At 39.4% G+C, this 22,212-nt stretch overlaps 1 protein-coding gene across 1 annotated transcript in view; it reads right to left on the bottom strand.

The window, feature by feature from the left end:
• neo (ZP and PAN domain-containing protein neyo) overlaps positions 1-16,206 on the bottom strand; it is a 161,946-nt gene extending 145,740 nt beyond the window's left edge. The window contains exon 1 of the mRNA XM_017904122.1: positions 15,843-16,206. Coding sequence (XP_017759611.1) covers positions 15,843-16,206 — 364 coding nt within the window. The remainder of the gene's footprint in view (positions 1-15,842) is intronic.
• Between the last annotated feature and the right edge of the window lie 6,006 nt (positions 16,207-22,212).

A 22,212-nucleotide genomic window follows, 5' to 3' on the forward strand; every position in this document is an offset into this window, starting at 1 on the left:
AGAGACAGGCAGAGGGGGCTTCGTTTCTTATCATCGTGCATACATCTTACCCACGAGTTGTATCACGAGTATGAATAATGTTCGTAACTTTAGATCTAACGCTGTTCAAACGAAGGAAGAATTATGTGAGACTTTTATCGAAGTTGCTTCCACTTCCTCCTCAAGTGCTCTATCTCAGGGTATTCGTCCTAGTAAATTATTTATTTTCCATTTCTATACTTCTCTTCTTTGCATACAGGTTCGGAGATGTCGGGTTGGGTTTGGTCTGCTGATCTCTTTCAGAGAGTGACGACAGGAAGGGATTGTCAGAGAAACTATTCGTCGGAATTTTGTCTGTCGTGATACCATAAGTCCACGTAGTATGAACTTTGATTTAAACTCGTTTGAAATAGTTTGGAGTGCCAAGATGACTTGGAAAATCATTTACAGTATGTACGAAATAGTTACATTATAGAGGAACGTAGAGTGATTTAATGGACGACGTAGTTGAGAAAAATAGTTAATTTTGTTATAAGTTAGATAGTGAATTTTAACATGGTCTGAAAAATAATGTAAAGTGTGTACAAAATAGGTACATTATTGAGGAACATAGTGTGATTTAATGGACGACATAATTTAGAAAAATAGATAATTATGTTATGAGTTGGATAGTGAATTTTCACATGGCCTGAAAAATCATGTATAATATGCACAACGTAGGTACATTATAAAGGAACGCAGTGTGATTTAATGGATGACATAATTGAGCAAAATAGATAATTATGTTATGAGTTGGATAGTGAATTTTAAGATGTCTTGAAAAATCATGTACATCATGCACAAAATAGGTACATTATAGTGGAACATAGTGTGATTTAATGGACGACATAATTGAGCAAAATAGATAATTATGTTGTGAGTTGGATAGTGAATTTTAAGATGTCTTGAAAAATCATGTACATTATGCACAACATAGGTACATTTTAGAGGAACATAATTTCGTTATGTATGAGTTGGTTAGTGAATTTTGACATGGTCTGAAAAATCATGTATACTATGCACAAAATAGGTACATTTTAGAGAAACATAATTTCATTATGAGTTGATTAGTGAATTTTGACATGGTCTGAAAAATCATGTACACTGTGCACAAAATAAGTAAATTATAGAGGAACGTAGTGTGATTTAATGGACGACATAATTGAGCAAAATAGATAATTATGTTATGAGTTGGATAGTGAATTTTAAGATGGTTTGACAACTCATGTACAGTGTGCATGAAATAGGCACATTATAGAGGAACATAATTTCGTTATGAGTTGGTTAGTGAATTTTGACATGGTCTGAAAAATCATATACACTATGCACAAAATAAATACATTATAGAGAAACAGTATAATTTAATTGACGACATAATTGAGGAGAATAAGTAATTATGTTATGAGATGGATAGTCAATTTTAAGATGGCCTGAAGAATCATGTACACTATGCACAAAATAGGTACATTATATAGGAACATAGTGTGATTTAATGGATGACATAATTTAAAAAAATATTTAATTTTGATATAATTTGAATAGTGAATTTTAAAATGGTTTGAAAAATCATGTACAGTGTGCATGAAATAGGTACATTATAGAGGAACATGGTGTGATTTAATAGCAGGGTTGATTGAGAAAAATAGTTAATTTTGTTATGCATAACAGATGAGACTCTTTTATCATATTCAGAAAATATATAGATTTCTTTCTGATACTTCTGGATGATTTCCGATTTTTTCTTTTTTGAATGTATACTACAGCTAACAACGTTAATTTTCGAAAAAATAGGCGCTGCTTTGTCAGGCTGTAGAAACGAAATCTGCGAAACCAACGGCTCTGACTGATTTGTTAAATTCAGCGTTAAAAAAGAATTTCTTTTAGCACCCAGGTGGACTAAAGAAATTTTACCGTAATCCCTTAAATCCTCGTATCCTTTCTTCTCGCGACTCCGTATACCTGCGAATTTTACTCGAAATTGTGTCTGTGCATAAAGAATAATCACAGCTCTAAATCTCCCCCGAAATTCGCGTATCTCCCATGGAGACCTAAGCAAATCCAGATCCCTGCCGTTCCGTTTAACCATTTACTCCTCACAAAGATATCAAAGATGGCGATCCATCTCAACACGTACTAGTCCAACAATAGATGCAACGACCTCGAAGACCAAAAAGCGTTAACAATGCTCGATCGGTGGTAGGAGCAACACCGCTAAACAGACGACACTTTATTTCTGTATCATTGTAACAGGAAGCTCGTGTCAGGAAGTCATCAAGGCGTAACTTGTCAGTCGCATCCTCGAACAGCCGAGGCCTCGATGGCCGATTGGCCGATCCTCAACGTTCGACCACTTCTTTCTCGCCTTTTTTCCCTTTTTTCTTTTACTTTCTTTCCACCGTTTCCTTCCTCTCCCTCTCTCTCCTTTTCTCTCTCCCGCTCTCCCCGTCTTTCCCTCTTCTTTGCTCGAAAATACCGCGGAAGCAAGCACGCTTGACGCGACCGATTTTACGGTGCTCGCTCAAAGTGACGCAATTAGCTTTAAATTCGTAGGCGGTCGAATTTCGTCGACCGCCTGAGCCACCGAAAGCGAAGAGGAAGAAAGGGGATCGAAAAGCAAGGGCAGGACGATAGAGAAGGGTAGAGGAAATAGGTGTGGAGAGGACAGATATGGTTAAAAGGAGGAAAAGGGTACTTTGTGGACGTCAAACTGTCACGAGCAGTATATCTGCACGTCAACTCGAGGAGCCGAGAAGTTGGCGGTAAATGATCGGCAATGTGCAAGTTGCCTCGAATCTTTTGCATGTTTATTGCTCGTCCCCTATCCGACTCCACTTTACCCTCGTCGCTATAATCTCAACCCTGCTCCTCTTTTTGCCACTGGTCATCATCATTACGTGCGTGCCTCGAGATTCAATTTTTCTGATACAGGCCTGGCAAAAAGACGTGTAACGCGGCCGAGATCTTCCTGGCTGTTCTTTTCGTTAATTAAAAGACCAGAGCGTGTGGCCGATCTCTGGAATCGTTTCGTAGAGCAAGATAATTGATTCCGTGGCCGCAAGATTGGCTACAGTGTAATCGATGAGGCCTAACTTCGGAGGAGACGCGTGATCGCTCGATCACTTAGCAGCTAACTTTTAACGAAGCTCTTCGATATTTAAGTGGCCGTAAATTGATAGTCATGGCAAACGGTGTATTCGTGGCTTTAAGATGTTTCCCGTTCTGGAATAAATTAGTAGAATAGCTGGTCGTGATTTCTAGGTATCAGCCTTTGGGATTCTAAGCAAAGCAGGAATAACGCCTGCGAGACGTTGTCAGCCAGTCTTTTCGTTAATTATGGGACAAGATCGTGGATCAGTCGATATCTCGAATCGTCCTGTAGAGCAAGGTAAATGATTTGGATCGAGCCTATTCGACGAGACCTAACTTCGCTATAGACGCGTGATTCCTTGATCACTCTGTAACTCATTTTAACGAATTTCGACTAATCTTGACTGATCATAAATTGACAAATGAGAGGAATACGGTACTCTTTGTACTCTAACAAAAGATTAATTAAATAATATAGTATGACGTTGATCACGTGTTCTCAGCCATTGTTCCAGCTCACCCCTTGTTTTATGATTTCATCAGAAGCTACCTGAGCGAGCTGTTTGCCGTTGTAAGACAATGTATAAATATTTAAGTCTTATACATGATTTAATCATGCTCGATGTGAAGAATAGAAACTGATGTCAGAGTTTAAATTCATTACTCGCTTTTATCAAATGGATACTATAATTCCTAACACGAGTGTGACTTAACGTTATAAGGCAAGAGATTAATTAAACGGCGAGATTGTAGAGGTGGTTAGTCTCTGGAATCGGTTGGTAAAGCAAGGTAATTAATTTTGTGATTACAAGATTGGCTACAGTATAATCGATGGGGTCTAACTTTGGCGGAGACGCGGTATCCCTTGATCACTTAATAGCTAACTGTTAACGATGCTGTTCGAATTTTAAGTGGTAAAAAGTTGACACACACGAGGCATAATGTACTCGTTATAATCTTCAGCCTAAATGAAGAGGTATTCCTAGCTCGGGAATAAATTAGTAGAACATGTGGCCACAGTGTCTAGACATCGGCCTGCAGGCTAATGAAAAGTCGTATAACGTAAACGAGATGTTCCCAGTCATTCTTCTCCCTAATTAATAGTCAAGATTGTCGACTGGTAGGTGTCCGGTGTTTCCTAAATTGAGACAATTTTTACAGTCGCAAGATTAGCTACAGTATAATCGATGAGGCCTAACTTCTATGAAGACGCGTGATCCCTTCATCGACTAACTTTCGATTTTCTCAAATTCCAAGCGACACGACAAAAATTCGCACTATTCAGTGGAAATGATGGGTGTCCAGAAGTGTTTCCCAAATCGAGACGATTAATTTTACGCTCGCAAGATTGGGTACAGTATAATCGAAGAGGCCTAACTTCTATGGAGACGCGTGATCCCTTCATCGACTAACTTTCGATTTTCTCGAATCCCATGTCATACGACAAAAATTCGCATTATTCAGTGGAATTGGTGGGTGTTCAGAGATGTTTCCTAAATCGAGATAATTAATTTTTGCACTCGCAAAATTGGCTACACTATAATCGACGAGGCCTAACTTCTATGGAGACGCGTGATCCCTTCATCGACTAACTTTCGATTTTCTCAAATCCCATGTCATACGACAAAAATTCGCATTATTCAGTGGAAATGGTGGGTGTCCAGAAGTGTTTCCCAAATCGAGACGATTAATTTTACGTTCGCAAGATTGGGTACAGTATAATCGAAGAGGCCTAACTTCTATGGAGACGCGTGATCTCTTCATCGACTAACTTTCGATTTTCTCAAATCCCGTGTCATACGACAAAAATTCGCATTATTCAGTGGAATTGGTGGGTGTTCAGAGATGTTTCCTAAATCGAGATAATTAATTTTTGCACTCGCAAAATTGGCTACACTATAATCGACGAGGCCTAACTTCTATGGAGACGCGTGATCCCTTCATCGACTAACTTTCATAACTTCTATGAAGACGCGTGATCCCTTCATCGACTAACTTTCGATTTTCTCAAATTCCAAGCGACACGACAAAAATTCGCACTATTCAGTGGAAATGATGGGTGTCCAGAAGTGTTTCCCAAATCGAGACGATTAATTTTACGCTCGCAAGATTGGGTACAGTATAATCGAAGAGGCCTAACTTCTATGGAGACGCGTGATCCCTTCATCGACTAACTTTCGATTTTCTCGAATCCCATGTCATACGACAAAAATTCGCATTATTCAGTGGAAATGGTGGGTGTCCAGAAGTGTTTCCCAAATCGAGACGATTAATTTTACGTTCGCAAGATTGGGTACAGTATAATCGAAGAGGCCTAACTTCTATGGAGACGCGTGATCTCTTCATCGACTAACTTTCGATTTTCTCAAATCCCGTGTCATACGACAAAAATTCGCATTATTCAGTGGAATTGGTGGGTGTTCAGAGATGTTTCCTAAATCGAGATAATTAATTTTTGCACTCGCAAAATTGGCTACACTATAATCGACGAGGCCTAACTTCTATGGAGACGCGTGATCCCTTCATCGACTAACTTTTGAATTTCTCAAATCCCATGTCATACGACAAAAATTCGCACTATTCAGTGGAAATGATGGGTGTCCAGAAGTGTTTCCTAAATCGAGACGATTAATTTTACGCTCGCAAGATTGGGTACAGTATAATCGAAGAGGCCTAACTTCTATGGAGACGCGTGATCCCTTCATCGGCCAACTTTCGATCTTTTCATATCCTATGTGACGCAACGAGATGTTCTCAGTCATTCTTCTTCCTAATTAAAAGTCAAGATTGTCGACTGATAGGTCTCCAAAACTGTTTCCTAAATTGAAACAGTTTTTGCACTCGCAAGATTGGCTAAAGTATAATCGATGAGGCCTAACTTCTAAGGAGACGCGTGATCCCTTCATCGACTAATTTTCGATCTTCTCAAATCCCAAGTGACAGGACAAAAATTCATACTGTTCAGTCGAATTGGAAAGATACTTCTAGCCCATAAACAAAAGAATAATCCTAGCTTTTAGGTGTCACAGCTCCCAGGTCAGTGGAACGCTAATAGACATAGATCATCCCGAAATGGAATTTTTCTTTTCGACTGCCATCAACCTCGTCCCAGTTTCCAAACGTTGTTTTTGACCCGGGAAAACTGATTGGGAATGAATAAAACGGGCGAATCATTCGTTCGTTCGATCTGTCTATCTGTTTCCACGATGTTTTCGCAAGCACGAGCCATGCGTTTATCACACCCCGGGCGGAATTTATGTATTTCAACGGAACGATCCACCCTCGGCATCTTGAATAATTCCCTTCCTTACAAAACATCGAATCCACCAACACGTCCTCCGAAGGAAACGAATTCGCGTTACGAGGAACCTATGGAAATTGGTTTTCATTGTCGCGCGGGTGTTCCTGTGTTCGAAGATCGAATCCGATCCAGAACCCTCGGGCCCAGGCTGGCTCCCATGGTCCCGGGGATATTAGAAATTCCTTCATAGACTCCTCTCTCAAAAAAACATAAAAAATAAAAAATTGGTGGTACTCAACAGGGATAAAGGCTGAGTAATTGCGTTATAAATACGAGATTTTTCTCTCTCCTTTTCGACCGAACTGGTAATCATCGTGGAACGCTAACGGGTAGCTTGAAGTAGCTCTTTACGGAATAGCACCGTTTTTCTATCGGTGCACCGACTCATTTACTATTTAATTAATGCTTACAGGTCGGCCAACCACGGACGCATAGTTTATATTAATTACACCCCGGAAGATTCAATTAGTGCATTTCTCATTACACTTTACTTGTGGCATTATCCATTATTCATGAGAAACCGACGCGGCGAAGATGCCTGACAATGCATGTGATCGTTACATGGGTATTGTTGCAACAACTTTTTCGTACATGACATTCGATGAAAATGCATCCAGCGCAACACTCGACTCGTAAGATCGCCTCGTTAATGAAAACCTCGTCTTCACGGGACTCATTGTTAGCGCAGCCGGGAATTTTGCTTGTTACATCGGGTAATTATTAACCCGTTAAGTGTTTAGCATGTACCTCCCGCCCTATTCGTTGTAAAATTCATCGGTTTCGAGGGGAATAAGAGCGGCAAGCGTGAAAGGACGTATTGGCCTGGTCGCGTGGAGTGTTCCTTAGAGTAGGCTGATGATAGGACAGGTGTCGCGGATTTCGGGGATTAGGGTTGTTTTATGTTGACTCTAAATGGGTTTTTGGTAAAGCGAGTGTAGATTTAGGATGAATTTAGGGTGGATTGCAAGCAGGTTTAGCGTAGATTTATTACAGGTTTAGAATAGATTTAGTAGAGATTTATTATATATTTGGAATAGGTTTAGTGTAAATTTGTTATAGGTCTTGTTCAAATTTTCTATAAATTTATACATATTATAAGCTTGTTATAGATTCCGTATAAATTTAACACAAATTTAGTATACATTTATTATAAACTCTGTATTTTACCACAAATTTCTCAATGATTTGTTATAGATTCGGTATAAATTTATTACAGACTTTGCATATGCTAATATTGCATATGCTGTAAATATTGGATATAAAATTATAATAAACTTGATCTAGATTTTTATTAAATGATTCATAGTAATGCTTATTATAATATCGCGAGATTTATCAGAAATTTAGTATACATTTATTACAAACTTTATATTTTACCATAAATTTCTCATTGATTTTTTATACATTCAGTATAAATTTATTATAGACTTTGTATTAGGCTAATATGTGTTTGATATTGGTTTATTACATGCTCTGTAAAAATTGGATACAAAATTGCAATAAATTTGATTTAGATTTTTATTAAATGATTCATTGTAACGCTTATTACAATATCGCGAGATTTATCAGAAATTTAGTATACATTTATTACAAACTTTATATTTTACCATAAATTTCTCATTGATTTTTTATACATTCGGTATAAATTTATTATAGACTTTGTATTAGGCTAATATGTATTTGGTATTGGTTTATTACATGCTCTGTAAAAATTTGATACAAAATTGCAATAAATTTGATTTAGATTTTTATTAAATGATTCAATGTAATGCTTATTATAATAACGCGAGATTTATCACGAATTTAGTATACATTTAGTTTGCATAACACGAAGAATATAACGCTTATTATAATAACGCGAGATTTATCACGAATTTAGTATACATTTAGTTTGCATAACACGAAGCGAGAATAAATATCGACCATTCCATGTATTCATAAGCCATTTTGTAATGTATTCCTAGCTCGAATCCTTGATGATAGATAGCTGTTAGCTCTATAGGAGTTATATGTTGCATGTGTATATTAATTCCTTGGTATCTCGTTCATTAACATCTGGTATCATGTTCATCAATTTGAAATCGTATTTGGTACGGAAATTCTTTGTTCCATTTTATCTTTTTTTGATTCTTTGTTGTTTCTTAATACCATCGTTAAATCAGTGGTGCTTGGAAAGCAACAAAGATAAAATACCATACGGTACTTGCAAATGAATTCTATACTGTACTATATACAGTATCTCTTAACATACATTCCCTTTATCCTCTTCGCCCCATTTATTTTATCCTCCTCGTTTATCTTCTAGTGCTCTTATGAAAATCATCGAATTGCACGGAATTGTTAAATTTGTTCAATTTGCTGAATTTCGTTTAATTGAGATTTATCGAATTCTCTTGTAATCATGTATGTGTAATATGCATAATATGACACTAAAATTAAAAATATGCAGAAAGATAAGAAAATATTTCTATGACTTTCAATTCTCTTGAATTCTTATTTATTTTTATCTTTAATTTACCTTCATTTATCTTCTTTATTTATTTATCTTTATTTTTTATGTTTTTATATTATTAAAAATCAGCGAAGTAAAATTATTATAATATAATCCTGCTTTCCATTTATGTAAAATTATTATGTTATTATATTATTCACCATATAAATATTATTTGCACCTCGATTTCTACGTTTATGCCATGTTGTCTATGCTTAATCTTCTGAACTCAATTGGGAAGTGTTACGCATACCTCAAACGCCGATCACTCTTCGCTTGAGTAGCTAGAATGGATGTCGAAAGGATGGAAGCTATTTGTTTGATTTCGCTTACCCTGTGAGCGTGTTCAATTTGATTTATTGCTCGCAGAATTTTTCTTTTTACGAACGTTCGAAAATATTTCCGTTAATTATGTCGGAGTAAACGCGATAATGGAAAGTGACGCAAGTGGATAAAGCGTATCTGCTTCGATTAGAATTTTCTAAGTGCAGATTTTGCACTGTCATTGTAAAATATTGCTCTTGACTGTGTGCCACGACTTAAGTAGTTGCTGTTCACGCAAATAGTTGAATTAGGTCCCATTAACAGGGATCAAATATTATTTTTAATTATTTGTAATTTCGTGTGATTGGAAAGTTACGTATTATTTTGCCGATGTTTTTTGAATTTTATCTCTCTTTGCTATTCTGTCATATTTCATTAATATAACAAAATTCTGATAAATGTGAATTTTCGTTTATACGAATAAAATTCTAATCATAAATTTCTAAATTACATCTCGTATTATAGAATCATAGATTTGTAGAATTGCAGAAGCATTGTAGAATTATAGAATTGTGCATTTGTAGAATTATATAATTACAGAATTGTCGAATTATAGGATTACAAATTGCAGAATTTACATATAAAATTACAAAATTTTAATTCTACACAAAATTATGAAATTACAGAATTAGAAATTTATAGAATTACGAAATTACAAAATCGTATAATCATGGAATTATAGAATTATAGAATTATAGAAATATAAAATTATAGAATCGCATACGTATAAAATTACAAAATTTGGACTGTGCAAGAAATCGTAGAATTACAGAATTATAAAATTATAAAAAAATGAAATTATAGATTTGGGAATATGTGATATTTTAAAACGACAGATTCCCAACTCTGAATCGAAAATCCATCGACATAGAATTATAGAATTATAGAAATACAAATTTATAGAATCGCAGGCATATAAAATTACAAAATTTGCACTATATACAAAATTATAAAATGATAAAAAAATTGAATTATAGAATCTAAAAGATGTAATATTTTAAAACTCCAGAATCCCAACTCTGAATCTAAAGTCCAGCACCACCTCCAAGGAATCTGAAAACTTACTCCGCACTGAAAACCCAGCCCCCTGCGATAATCTAATAATTCTTTGCACGCACGACGAATTTCGATTCGAGATTTTTGCCGCTCGTTTTTCTAGGATATTTTAAAGCATTTCAGCTTCAGTTTCATCCACTGGAGAGTAGTCGCGAAAATAATATTCTGCCGGGTTTTTCCTTTTTTATTTTTTCCCTCTCTCTCCCGCATCGGCACTCCGATGTTTTCTTTCGCTTTTTGAAACCGTGCACAACGCGCAATCGACGCGCGAATCGACGGCGTAGCGCGGAAATTCGCGCTGCCGGCTTTTTTCACGCGAAAAACCCGTTCAAACGGGACTAGAGAGAAAAAGGCAAAGATAGAGAGAAAGAGAGAGCGAGAGGCAGAGAGGAGCAGAGAGGGAAGGTAAAAATGAGCGACTACAGGGTGAAACTTTAACACGTAATCCGGGAGGCGGTCCTCGCTGGAATGGCTTAAAACTGTCTTCGCTTCGACGCTTCGAGACGACACGGTGCAGTAGGTCGAGGAGTGCTTGACAAATCTCCTTCGACTGGCTCTCGATATTTCGCTCGGGCGTTTTGTAGAAAAATCAACCGTGCCGCAGGTGCGAACGTTGCCTCGTACTTTGCAAGAATTTAAATAAGATCGAGGCGAATCGAAGACAGATGGCACGTAAGGTGATTTTCGAGAGACCTGGCTCAATCAAACGATTTCAAATCGCGACATTCGCTTGGTGCAAGTGTCTCGAGTTGGCTGAAGCTCCTAAGCAATACCATTTTGCGGTTGTCGAGTGCTTAAACGCGAAGGTATCTATAGGTCGAGGGTGGTCGTGACTCGAGGGTGTTCGTTCAAGCGAATGAGTAATACAAATAGCTTTTCTGTCCTGGAATTTCCAGGCTATGGGCACTTTCCAGGGTAGAAATTGAAATTTTCCGGCAATTTTTTAGTATTTTTGCGTGGTTAATATTTTATTCAAGTTTTATTTTCATTTTGTTTCAATCTTCCTTTACTTTTTATTCAGTTTTCACTTCTTACTAAGTTCTCGTTTAATTTTTACACGAATTTAATGTCTATTTTGTTAATTTCATTTTTCAGAAAGGAATTTTGTATTAACTCTTTGCAGTGGAGAGGTGACCGTCAGTCATCATTAGATAAAATTTCGAAGATCGATATTAATTAATATGTCAAATTTAAGATAATATAACGGTGTGCGAGCTATCGAAATCAAATAATTCTACGGATTAATTATTATACGATTTCTTATTTATTATTGAAAGAAATATCGCCAGCTTCATAGCAGAAAATCTTTGAACCCCTACTTTTCTTTAGCCAAAAAATCGTCGAGTCCAAAGGTTTAAATTATTATTTAATTTTTATTTCTGTTCGATTTGGATTATTTGTAACTATTTGATAAATTTAATTCGAAATGGTAAATTTTTACTATCCTTAAATTTGTATCTTTTAATAATAATATTCATGTGACACTTTTCCTATTTAATTTTCCGTTTAATTGGTTTGCATCGTTACTTGGTATTTAGTAAATTTAAATAAGAATTTAAAGGCTTGTAATGGCATTCTGGCTTATAGAAAAATTAATTCTGATTTGTCTAGGTATTTAGATACATTCCAATTTAAGGACGAGTTAATTATAATTTTGATGATACTAATTTCCTTAGGATGCTTATAATTGTTTCGTAACTTCTATAAATAAATAATTTTGTTATAACGTGTGCCATTCTCCAACAAACTGCAATGATTAAAATTAGGCTATTTTTGCAGTAACGAAGTTTGTAATAACCGCGTAAAAGTTGTCAAAAGCTATTAAGGAGTCAAAATACGTGGCAGTTAAAGCGTTGACTAATCTAAGAAGATAACAAGGTAATGTCTGTCATTATAACTTGAAGCATATAAAACTTTACATAACAAGATTGAATTTTATACTGAAAACGCTGCTATGCAAAATAGCTATTTTAGCTGATAACCAACGCTTCCAAATACTCTTCAGTTAGTCAAAACATATTAACTAATAAGTATTAAAAAGTCCCTAATTTCATTTAATATTAGCTGTAATTTAACTAAAATATTAAACTAGGATAAAACAATTTAGAAATAATTTACAACAGAGAAAGTAAATTCTCTTTCAAAATAGACTACTACAATTTTTAATACTGCTAAACTATAATTTCCATTATTCACATGACTCGTTGAATTTCTTTATATTTTATTTTCATTTATAGACAATATATTTATTTAATTAATATATCGTTTAATCATTATTTGAAAAAGCAATCGAAGATATTTTTCGAGTAAATATTTGTCAAACTCGCGTATTATATCAGAGAATAAAAATTCTTTTGAGACGTGGAACAAAAGACAGCAGAAAATTCATTTGAAACCCGACGCGTCATGGATATTTTAGGAAACGAGGATGCTTTTCATTGTTAGCTGGGACTGAAAAACTTGCGAATTTTTCAGCACGTACAAAATCGATACGTGGGATATTGCGATTCTATCGACAAACATGGATTACGCTGCACCTCCACGTATAATCCGCGAAATGGACGATTAATAACGACCGAATATACGTATACACGGAAACAGAGAGAAAAAAAGCCAGAAACAAATGCGAATCAAAAAATTCTATCAAACGCGTAACACGGTTAAACTGTATATTCACTGAACACTTTGTTCCAAATTCTTTCGATCAGGGATCATAGTGTCTTGCTCCCTGGATCAACCACTATTATAACACAAACTTTAGCCTATGAAAGACACGTATATGCAGTCTCAACACCTACACCGTTGTGTAATTACTAATTTTACCATACTCGAGCTAATTAGAAACTATTGATTCTGTCAAACGCTATTTTAGTCAGATGTATGCCACATGATCCCTGTACCCTGTCAAACAACTCATATTTCTATTTAGAAAGCTGTAAAAACTTCTTTTATTTAACTTCCGTTGACCTGGTCAGATGATTGGGAGAATTTGAGCTTCACTATTAATTAAAAGTTTCACTTGGACCATTATATGGCTCCTATACCCGGTTAAACAGACGAAATTTTTGATTATAAAAATTTAAATTGATCTTTTTCAGTGAGTTTCTGATAACATAGGTGCTAATTGAAATGTTCTTCCTTCTCGTATTTCATGTTTCATTGTTAAACAACCTAAATTTCTATTTAAGAAAACTGGGTATATAGAAAAATGTTAATTGAGAAATTGTTTATTTCATAATCGATCTAAAATTATTTCTGGTACATACATAATCCCTATGCTCGATCAATAATTACGAATTTAAATTTATAATATTTTAATATTTGACGAATTTAAATTTATATAATAAATTTCTAACATGATTGATCTGAGTGAACTTATGTTCAGGGAATATATCTGCTAATTGGAAAACTAAACTTCGGGAAAATAATTTCACGATATCCATATTGTATGGTCCTCAGACTACAGTGACACTTTTACCTAACTTCTGACTCGAGAAATGTAACTTCCGAGCATGAAGAAATATTAATTAGAACATCTTCCATTTCTGAGTCGGTACCGAGTAAAATTCCTATTTCTAAATGTTCAACTTCTCTCAGCTATCCTCTTATCACGTAAGAAGACAAAAATCTCTGTCTGATCTGCACTGGACGATCTTCAATCCCAGTCAAGTACCCCAAATTTCTACTTACGCGATGTAACTCGACTTCCTCCGACAAGTTCCTGATCCCAAGACCTAATTGGTCTTTAAATCAGAAATTTCGATATTAACCCTTTGACTGCCACTGTCACGAGGGTATTTTTATTATTCGAAGCTTATAATGGAAAAGTAATAGTAAATTGGTGATGTAAGAGAATATTCTTGGCCAATGAAGCGTTTATCTTATTAGCGATCAAGGGTGACCACTGGTGGCGCCTTGGTGGCGGTTGACAGTCGACCAACTGTCAATTTTCATTCAATTTTTAGAATTGTGAGGAGTTTAAGTTCTCCGGTCACCAATGACACCATGGCGTCACAGGAGAAACCGTGGTCGGTCATACATGACCAACGTGGCATAGTCAAAGTGTTAACCGTTTGAGTCCCAAGCAACTCGATTTCAGATTTTGTGTCGAAGAGTCCCAGTACATTTCGAGCCTATGGACAACTGACGGTGCTATCACTGACTGTCCAAGTGGCAAAGAAAAGCACAATCACGTTACCTAGCATATATTATATTATTTTTGTGAAAAATAAATTACAGGAAGTCCTATCACGCCCTTTGAGATTTTTTGACATAAAATTAAACAAACGCTATCGCGCTGTTCGGGGTTTTTCGACCGTGTGCTTTTAACCCTTTTTACTCGTATTTATATTTAAGAAGCTATTTATATAATTTATATAACTCGGAATTTTTCATATTCGATGAAAATGGAAACATTTTCATGGGAAGATATTGCAATTTAACTCGTCGGTTTTGGTAAAAGAAAATTAGAAAAATACAGGAATTTAATATATGTATAATAATGAAATATAGGATAACGACTATGTGGTGACATACGAGTGCAAGTGGTTAATACTTTGACTGCCACGTTAGTCATATATGACCGGCCACGGTGGTCATTGGTGACCAGAGCGCTTGGACTGCTCGAACTACATTGAACTACGTTGAATGAAAATTGACACTTAACGAATTTCGAATATAACCGCTAATTAGAAGGTACTTTGAAGTAAAAAGTGCCCCATTGAACGATTAAAAATTTTCATTAGAACATCGATCAAAGAAATAAAACGAATCTTGCATCTACCGGTGTGCACTCTCGTGGCATCCTAAGGGAAACGTAATTTCTGCGTGGCAGTCGAAGGGTTAAAAGCCTGTGGGACTGAAGCTGTTGAAATAAACAACCATGCAACAGTTGCTACATCTCTGCTGAGCTGCTATCGAACCGTCTCATCGAACGGAACCCAGCTCACGTTAAATCAGCCAATTATATATAAACTTGCACGGACGTACACGCCCACCGTGGTACAGTATTTAAAAAATAGAAAAGGCGATTGGAAGGAAGACGGAGATAACCTTCGCGGAAATGTATGGTAAATGGAACCTCGATTTGATAACGCGCGAGTGGTCGGCTTGCACGTTGACCTCGATCTCGAACCGACCTTCTCGATGCATACTTTCTTCGGCGATCGGACAAGCAAATAGCCGTTGCACCGTCCGAATATCGTATCGAACCCGTTACGCTTTCAGACAGGCGACTCACGTGCCGCATAAGAGTCGCGATGGCGGAGGGAGGACGGTGAAAACGACACACGTCTATTTTATCCATCGTCCCAGGCATTTAATCATTCCGCGGTACGCTTGCACGCTTCATGGAATCCCCTTATTCGGGACCAGGAACATACATATATGTAGGACCGGTGGATGCGTGGCACCGTTCAACGTCGACGAATCGGGAGAAAGACTGATCGCCGCTGAACAGCCGAGAGAGTCCAGGGTCTTTTGACCCGTGGACGTTTCTAGCCTGTATATCGCTAGGATCGGGTCCCTAGGCATCCACGCGCGAATACGATAACGATTCAATCTTACCTGGGTTGCTGTCGGCGTTCGAGCTGAACAGAACGCACAGGCCAGTCTCGTAGTTCACCGCCTGGCAGGAGTCGTTCGCCTGACAGGTCTCCAAGCAATCGGTGAGCATCAGAGTTCCCGGTATGGACTCCAGCATGTTCGTGGGCGCGGTGTACACGTACCCGGTCACCAGCTCGAAGCCGACCATTTCTGGGTCGCACTCGTCGGAACCGGCGGATGGCCCCGTGTAATCTGGCCCAGAAAGTCCCGATGGGACCGCAGAAGGGACTGGCTGGTCAGCCGCATGCGTGGACTCTGCGGCTGCCACGCGACCGAACCTCGCGATAGCCTGCAGCAGCAGCAACGTCGTGATGAGTCTCGTCATCGTACCGCTCCACCTGTTTCTCGATCTCTAGCTGTAAACGGAGAGAACACCTAGGATCAGCTCATCTGTCGGCTCTGCTAGACGGATAGTTTGGGCTTGTTACGAGAAAAGGGGAAATTAGTGTTTCCAAGCTAACGCGACCAGACCTCGCGTTCTATTTGTGTCTATTTACGAAGACAGTTTGTCACGAGCATTTTTCCCCGCTTTTCAACCCGTTCGACCTGTTCTCCGATCGCTCTATGGAGATCTTATAACGTGGAATTAACGACAATTCCTATACACTGTGTCGCTGTACGCTTATTTTCCATGCCAACAGGGTTGCACCGAGGAGGTGGTGCTAGCAAGCCTGTGATTTAAGAGCAGGAAGCCGTTGAACACTTTTGATCCCTGCCAATGAGGGGTAATCGTCAGGTATTTGTCACGTGAAAGTGAACCTTCGCGTGACACTGGTATTCCATTCTTTTTCCACCTTCGATATTATCTTCGCGTTATTCAATTTATTCCCTGACGGCTGACGTTTTTCGTCCGGGTGTGTAATTTCGTAAAACGTTCCCGGAGACTGATCATCACCCGGATGATACATTTTTTCCACCTTCGATATTATCTTCGCGTTATTCAATTTATTCCCTGACGGCTGACTTTTTCGTCCGGGTGTGTAATTTCGTAAAACGTTCCCGGAGACTGATCATCACCCGGATGATACAGGCGAGTTCGAAAATAAATTATTTTATTCTACGAAGCAACGAAGCAATTCCAAAAATTCACCGAGAATGCATCGCGTCATTTTTAGATTCTTTAATCCACGAGTCCCCTGAATTCGAAGTTAGACACGTCGATCGTCACCTCGGCGATATTCGCATCGTGGAAACGATTGTTCCACCGTTTCTGCGAGAACACGTTGCCAAATTACGCGAAAATGACACGCGAGTGACACGGTATGCCTGCATACTTTGTTTCCTACATAATAGTTTGTTCCCGACATAGTTTTCGCGCTCGTACCGTTCAGTGAAACGAACGAAAAGGCCCAAGTGGCAGTTCAACGTGCCAACTAAGGAACACAACGAAGCATTAACTCTTTCCTGTGCTATGTCCAATTCGACGAGACACCGATTTCATTTTTATAGATCCATTTTATTATTTTATAGATCCATTTCATTTTAAATAATCCAACTCTGATATTTCCCAAATTAATATTCTATCATCGTCATCGATCTGAACCACTTTCATGATCATCGTCACGTAGCTCGTACGTTCGAATTGTCCACGAGTTATCGTCAAGACGAATCAGCCCCACGTTTAGTATTAAAAAAAATGTAACATTGAAACAAATAAAAGGTGCGCACTTTTTGCCAAGTTACCGTTAAAATGGCACTCAAACGTTTGTTTTACCCCGTGGAACGCGGAACAATCACATAATCGTGCACTCGGCCGAGATAGATGGAAAATCCGCGCGGTGCCACCTACCTGTCTAAATTGTGGATAGAGGTCTGGATCGACGAGATATCGGATTCGCGTAGTTGGGCAGGTGGCCAGAAACCGGCGTCCCTTATTCCCAGGCTGGAACACCGCGTTCCTTCTCGAGGACCGACTCGAGGAACCGAACAGAGAGGTATTCTCGGCAGAGGCACAATAGCCGAAACGTTGTGCACCAACTCGACGTATCACAGAGAGTTCGGTGTGGGCCAGTTTATTTATCGATCGCGGCGCGTCACCACTTCGGGAATTAACGACGATTTGCAATGATAATACGGGGGCCTCGCGAGTAACCGCGCTGCAGGGTATAACGACGTCGACCGGCTGGCTCTTAGGCACTGGGTACACCTGGCTGAGCCGCGGCGCACGACTCTTCCTCGAGCGAACAGGAGAAGGGGGAGGGGGCACTGGGACCGCTGCCGACTAAGGAGGACAGAACGGTACGCACAATTCGATCGCGGGCTTCGACACCATTGAAAACAAGCCAACCTCTTTCTCTCCTTCCCTTTCTCGCCTCTCCATTGCCTCCACCCGAATTCTTCCCCCATTCCGGCTACTTCCTCGTATTCCTATCGGGAGCACCGCCGCTGCTGCCCCCCTCGGTGGTACCGATAGACCTCGATTTCGGTTCACGTATTTCAAAAGCTCGCGCGCGGTGATCCGCTGAAATTCTATTCTTAGTTTCGGACCAACGGTTTTTCGTGGCAACCGCTCACGTAACCGGCAGTAGCTCCGGGGGCACCTGACGAAATCCGTTCGGCATCCTTCGGACGCTCCGAGTGCCTATCGGCTACCTTGCAGCCAGGTATAACTCCCCGGACCCGGGGATAAAGGGCGACGACTCGTTTCGTACACGCGAATGCACTTTACCTCGCGACACTCTGGTTCGCGTGGATCGCGAATGACGTTAATGAGCATTCGCAGCAGGATCTAGCGGGATTGAACGGGAGAGTCACAGGGGTGCCTCGTGAGAACGTGGTCGTTCGTGGCGAGGACGGCGATCGCGAGCGCGGGAAATTTATTCGAAATTTCCGCCTCGCTTAAAATTCTCTCGCGCGCTCGAAACATTCTGCGCATAGCTCGCGGGACGGTCTGAATCCGTCCGAGGAGCGATTACTCGCCGATCTCGTTCTACGTCGATTAACGCGTCTCCCATGGAACGAGTGTTTACGCGTCGAACGAGGATGACGATCATAATGCGATATAGTGTACGATCTAAGAAAAACAGGGCTGATAATAACGGGAAGAGTAATAGTGTGACGCGAGGTGAGGAATTAGGCGACCAGTTGCACGTGGCCGGGCGAGCTGTGAAAAGGGATGAAATGGGACCAAGAGGTACCGGTGATCCGCCGTTAACCGATAGCTAACCCAGAATTTCGAGCAAATGTTCCGTGCCGAATAAATGATAATTATCGGACGAGTGTAGAGAGAGAGAGAGAGGAGAGCGGACGAGGAATGCGGGAAGGTGGGGGGAGAGGAAAAGCCCTGGATGGCAAAGAGAGCAAAATCGGGTGCACGTGTGAACAGTGCGACCTAAGCGGGCGTCGGTGTATGGATGTCTCATCGGGTTCAATCGCAATCGGCGATCTTCCGCCGCGGAATTTCGCAAGGAAACGAGCGTTTTGTCGTGGTGGTCGTCTTCGTCGATTTACGAGCGGCCGCTATTCGTCCGCCCTTGAGTACCGATCGACCCAATGGCCCCCTGGCCGTGTCGTTTCATCCGCCGATGCGTGTCCCGCGGACCCGTTTCTAATAAAGCCCACGCCACGCGTGGCCGCGATCGCTTTAATTGCCCCGTTTCACGGACGATATTCGTGCTACCAGTTTCCGTAGCAGCATTCCTTTCCGTCTTCTCCGCGCCGTCCGAGAGCGTCCACGAAAATCCTAACTGTTCGCAGCTGACGCGCAGTCGCGCCAACGTGTCCACGGTTCTTGCGTCCGATCGTCTGATCGAAGGAATGTCGGAATGGATCCGGATTCGTTTTGCTATTGTTCTCGCGGCATTTGAAGATGCTCTTCTCGTGGATAGGGGCGTGGTAATCGGTTATTACGGTTAAATGCAAAGTAGACGGCGTTAAGCTCGTTAATTGTATATAATGAATTTTGTATAGCTAGGTGGTGCGGAAAATAATGATAGGTAACGTTATAATGTAATTATTGTATAATTGAAACATAATTTAAATATCTTTATCGCGGTTTGTTTATTTATGCAGCCAGCTTGCTAGACCGACGAGCAGAGGCTGGACTAGTTCGACTAGTCGAACGAGAATGTTATAGTGCTTCGATTTAAATATACGCGAAGTTTTGAACGTTGTTGAAAGCGAATGTCGTTGGACCACTGCGTGTATTTGTCGGTATAGATTGGTGAACATTGGAGAATTTTTTTTTCTTTTTTGGTAGTCTCTTTCTAGGGATATTTATGTCTGCGGGGGATATATGAGAGATTCACTGCACAAATCGATTAACTACACTTTTTGAAAGATCTTAAATATAAAAAGTTACGAGTATACCAAGTGGTATGACATTTAAATTTCAGATTTTTCAAAAAACGGGGTCTATTTGATTTGCGCAGCGAACGACTCGTGTGTAACTACTGTTTCACCTACGTCTAGTGCCACTATCTCCCGAGTTACTGGTTGCAGTTCAGAGTTCAGTCGTACTTTAGATATCTCTTAATTTCTTCATGCAGCTATTTGTTTCCGTGTTACTGCTACCTATTCCGTGTTTCTCCGGCGAACCAATATCAACCGTGTAAATAAGATACCGTAATAATACTTGGCTATGTAAAGAGGTTACGGGCGTGCAAAGCAACAGACCAATTGATATTCGCGCGAGTCGCTAATACGATCGGATTATTTTAGTGGCCGCAAAACAGACTGTATCGACCAATATGTACCACGATACCTTGTACTAACTGAATCGAATAGACGACGGTGATTCCGAATGGGTATTGTACTGTTAGATCCACGTAGTGGTTTTCGCGTGGCGCAATTAAAAATCTTGCCCACCCGGAATGCCTAACATTTTCCGCCATTCCATGGCCGTTTCTATAATTTTCGCAGCAGGAAATTGTTTAAATATTCATCGTAATTGTATATACGTACAGGTGGCATCAGGGGAATACAGGGGAATTTTGTAGCGTTGGTAATTGAAAATTTTATATTTTTCAAGTGGTATTCATATGATGAAATAAAAATTTTTGGGGGGTAAAATAAAATATAGTAAGGATATGTTGTCAAATTAATAGATAATATGTCCAGTAGGCAATTGTGAACGATGATTCGACGTTATATTCATTGATACTAAATTGCTAAATTTAATTAAAAATAATTTGCTTCAGATATTTAATATTCAAATAATTTAGAAAGACACTTTGGTGTCTTCAATGAAATTTTATGTTAATATTAATTCGCACTATTATTTCTCAATTTTTATTTTTATTTCACGAATATTTAAATATGCGCATACTGACTAAAGTTAACTAAAAAAAAATAAATAATCGTTTGCAAATATTCGCATATATCTTTTATCCCATGAGATAATTAATTTTAGCACGTGGGATAAAAATACGACCAAGAGGCAACATCTCATACACCAATAAACAATAAGTTCTTTTAATTTTTAATTCTAATCCGTATATATCGAAACATAAAGAATTTCGAAAATGCACAAAATTGTAACTCAGCTCAAATAACCTAACCTACAACCTTCTCTCTCGATCATTTCCTTTTGCAGATCAAAACTATGTCTTTTCTTCTCAGTATTCGTTTTCGTTTCACAAACCTCCTTCGAATATAATTTTTATTAATACACCCGCCTAATCACATCGATTCCCAAACGGAAAACAATTTCCTAACCTCGAAACAACTTCTCGTAAACCTTTCCCTCTCGATTACCTCTTCCACGAAATAAAACCGCTGAAACTCGCGACTCTGCCTTGCCAATCACCACCCTATTAACACACATTCCAAGTAGAAAGTACGAAAATTACTATTCACTTGGTTATCGCGTGGCGCGGCAGTTATTCGGCGACCGCAGCGCCACCGCGTCGAGGAGCCATTAAATCCCCAGCGCCATCCCCTATCGCGTCTCATATTTATCGATGCAGGGATCACGAGGTCCGTGTTAAAAACCGAGCTAGCAGTTTCTACCTGAGTCTGTTCCCGGCCTCGCTGAGTTATGTTACGTAACTTCTGAGCCGCGTTTTAATTTCGCAGTCCGCGCGGGCTTAATTTACTGGCGCGCCGTAACCGTGATTCCGAACAAGCGAACGTGTAACAAACGAAACGCACGAATCACTGGCGCGAACGTTTAACGGGCACGCGACTTATCGCATAACGGCGTAAGGCCGTTCTCGATACTGGTTCTCGGTCAAGCGGATTCTCAAAGTTATGCAGAAGGTTATAAGAGTGTGCTCGAGCGTCTTGTCCGCGATATACGCTTGCCTCTCTGATCTCGCGAAATTTATGGACGTTACCGGCGTCGTAAAGAAAGTCTTTCCATGCTGATTTAATTCGTACCACTTTATCGCGT

The sequence above is a fragment of the Eufriesea mexicana genome, unplaced genomic scaffold (assembly GCF_001483705.2).
Source record: "Eufriesea mexicana isolate 0111107269 unplaced genomic scaffold, ASM148370v2 scaffold2665, whole genome shotgun sequence".
In the NCBI taxonomy this organism is placed as follows: domain Eukaryota; kingdom Metazoa; phylum Arthropoda; class Insecta; order Hymenoptera; family Apidae; genus Eufriesea; species Eufriesea mexicana.